The sequence below is a fragment of the Cucurbita maxima genome, unplaced genomic scaffold (assembly GCF_002738345.1).
Source record: "Cucurbita maxima cultivar Rimu unplaced genomic scaffold, Cmax_1.0 Cma_Scf00080, whole genome shotgun sequence".
Lineage (NCBI taxonomy): Eukaryota > Viridiplantae > Streptophyta > Magnoliopsida > Cucurbitales > Cucurbitaceae > Cucurbita > Cucurbita maxima.
The window spans coordinates 140163-142918 of NW_019272096.1; the positions used below are offsets into that span (position 1 = coordinate 140163).

At 38.4% G+C, this 2756-nt stretch overlaps 1 protein-coding gene across 2 annotated transcripts; it reads left to right on the forward strand.

Moving 5' to 3' along the window:
- Nucleotides 1-411: 411 nt before the first annotated feature.
- Nucleotides 412-2548, forward strand: LOC111472625 (WAT1-related protein At1g25270-like). Of its 2 annotated transcripts, none has more exons than XM_023118240.1 (6): nt 412-642; nt 721-783; nt 1116-1485; nt 1579-1737; nt 1822-1973; nt 2052-2548. In XM_023118240.1, the coding sequence occupies exons 1-6, from the start codon at nt 458-460 to the stop codon at nt 2263-2265; spliced, it is 1143 nt and encodes a 380-aa protein (XP_022974008.1). In that variant the 5' UTR covers nt 412-457; the 3' UTR covers nt 2266-2548. The 2 variants fall into 2 exon arrangements, with proteins under 2 accessions (XP_022974008.1, XP_022974009.1); XM_023118241.1 differs by having other exon boundaries at nt 1651-1737.
- The last annotated feature ends 208 nt before the right edge of the window (nt 2549-2756 follow it).

Here is a 2756-nt window from a genome sequence, read left to right on the forward strand (position 1 = left end):
AGTTTTTGAAAGTTATAAAAAAACAGGTACAATAAATGTGAGTTATTTAAGAGGAAGGAGTAAAAGAAAGAGGGAGAATTGTGAGTAAGTTGAAGTTGAGAAAATTAAATAAGATGTTGAATTGTTGACGTAGTAACATAAAATTCATTGCACTACAAAAAGTGCGTGTGCGTGCGTGTGCGTGCGTGTGTGGTACAAACAGTTGGTCATTAGTGACATTTTAAGTTGGGTAAATGGTGAAAGAGCTGGAGGCAACGCCGGACGGAGAGAAACCCACGAAGACCTCCCTCGCACCTCCCACTTAACACATGTCCAATCTCCGCTCGAAATGGACGTTACATTGGCATCAGCAATGACGTATTCATGCGTTTCTTCGCTCCATAAATACTCTTCACATCATCCTCTCTCCTTCTCCTTCTCCTTCTCCTTCTTCTTCCCTTTGCTTTAAAACTGCGCCATGAATGACACAGTCTGGAATGCTTTGCCAACCATTTTCATGGTCATGGTTCAGCTCGGACTCGCTGTAGGTAACGTGCTCTATAAGTTAACTGTTGCGGATGGAATGAACTTGCGGATTATTATTGCTTATCGTTTCTTGTTTGCCTCTGCCTTCATGCTTCCCCTCGCCTTCTTCTTAGATAGGTTGTTACTTATTATTTTACCCTAAACCCTAATCTCTATGCAACCTTCATTATTAACAAAACTAAAATTTACTTGCAGAGGAAAAAGGTCGAAGCTCACTTGGTCCGTGCTTTTCTATGCTTTTCTCTCCGCTTTCTTTGGGTAAGCTCACTTGTGACGTGTAGTTTACCATAGATATCATATTTTCTTTTAATTATATGTAAATATCTTGTATATATTAGATGTAGTCCCACGTCGGCTAATTTAGGGAATAATCATAAGTTTATAATCAAGGAATACTATTTTCATTATGAGACTTTTTGGGGAAGTCTAAAGTAAAACTAGGAGAGTTTATGCTCAAAATAGACAATATCATACCATTTGTAGAGGTTACTCATTCCTAATAGTATTTAGGTTTTAGCAACTATTTCTTTTGTTTAGGTTTGAAATAATAATAATAAAGAAAAGTATGTGCGTTGAATGCATGCATGCAGGGGGTCGTTGGCGCAAAACTTATACCTGGAGAGCATGAGTTTAACATCTGTGACATTCGCTGCAGCCATCGGCAACCTTGGCCCAGCCGTCACCTTCATTTTGGCACTCTCCTTCAGGTTGGAGAAGTTGAACATAACAACAACCGGAGGGAAGGCTAAAGTGGTGGGGACATTATTAGGAATAGGTGGGGCCATGATCCTTACATTCTATAAAGGCGTGGAACTTAATCTTTGGTCAACCCACGTTGACCTTTTGCATAACTCAGGTGGACACGTGGCAGACACAGAACACGACATCCGTAGTCAGCTGCTGGGAAGTGTGCTCGGTTTTGCTGGCTGCGTGTCGTATGGGTTATGGCTCATCGTTCAGGTCAGCTGAATTTGTAATAGCAAAACAAAAGGGGTTTGGTTTGGTTTGGTTTGGTGATAATTAATTGAATTGATATAATAATAATAATAATAGGCGAAAATGAGTGAATCCTATCCATGCCACTACTCAAGTACAGCGTTGATGTGTTTGATGGCATCCATTCAGGCAGTTGCTTTTGCTTTGTGCTTGGAAAGGCGATGGAGTGAGTGGAAGTTGGGATGGAATATCCGACTTCTCGGCGTCTCATATACCGTAATTTATTTTATTGTTTTTTTTTCGATTATGATGCTTAAATATTTAATTTTGTTAAAGATATTTAACCTTAAATTATAGCAGGGGATTGTAGCTTCTGGAGTGATAGTAGCGCTAATCTCATGGTGCGTACGAATGAGAGGCCCAATGTTTGTATCAGTTTTCAGTCCTCTTATTCTGCTCCTTCTTGCCATAGCCGGATCCTTGTTTTTGGAAGAAAAACTCCACTTGGGATGGTAAGGGAAAGTGGGTTTTTAAATATAATGATTGGGTTTGGTTTTAGAAGTGAAATTGTGTGTTTTTGATGATAACAGTGTGATTGGAGGAGTGCTGATCATATGTGGATTATACGTAGTGTTGTGGGGTAAAAGCAAAGAGATGAAGAAGAGTACGCAATTAGCTCCCATGGGAAGCATTGAGCACCAACCTGTGGTCATAGACCTGCCCATTTCATCTCCAACAACTATTCCTAAAACTGAAACCGATACTCCTCGGGGTTCCAACAGCAGCAATCGCAACGTCAATTAGGGAGCATCGTTCTTACATACAAGTTAGAACATATTGAGACAAGATCAAAACAAAAAGGTATTAAACTGTTAGGAATTAGGATAGGAATAGGTAGCAAAATATTAAGGTCTTAGTATTTAATGTAGTTGTAAGAATAGCAAAACAAAGAATATTTAATGCTCTCCATATTTCAAAGCTAATAACTTTTCATGTTCTCCAACGTTGCCTGTCAGACTTTGATGGGGAATTTCATTTCTCTCCGTCTTTCACTTTTTTAACGGATGTAAATCTTTTGGAAATGAGTTTCTTGGGCTGAGTGAAACATTTCTACTGGTTTCCCATTTATTTTTGTATTTTTTTATTATTGCTTTTGTGGATGAGCACTTATATCCTACGTAAAAATCCATCACTTGATATTACAAGATACTAGTTAGGACACTACTACACTTTTTTTTATTGGATAAAAATACACTTTTCTTTTATTGGATAAAAATACACTTTTCTTTTATTGG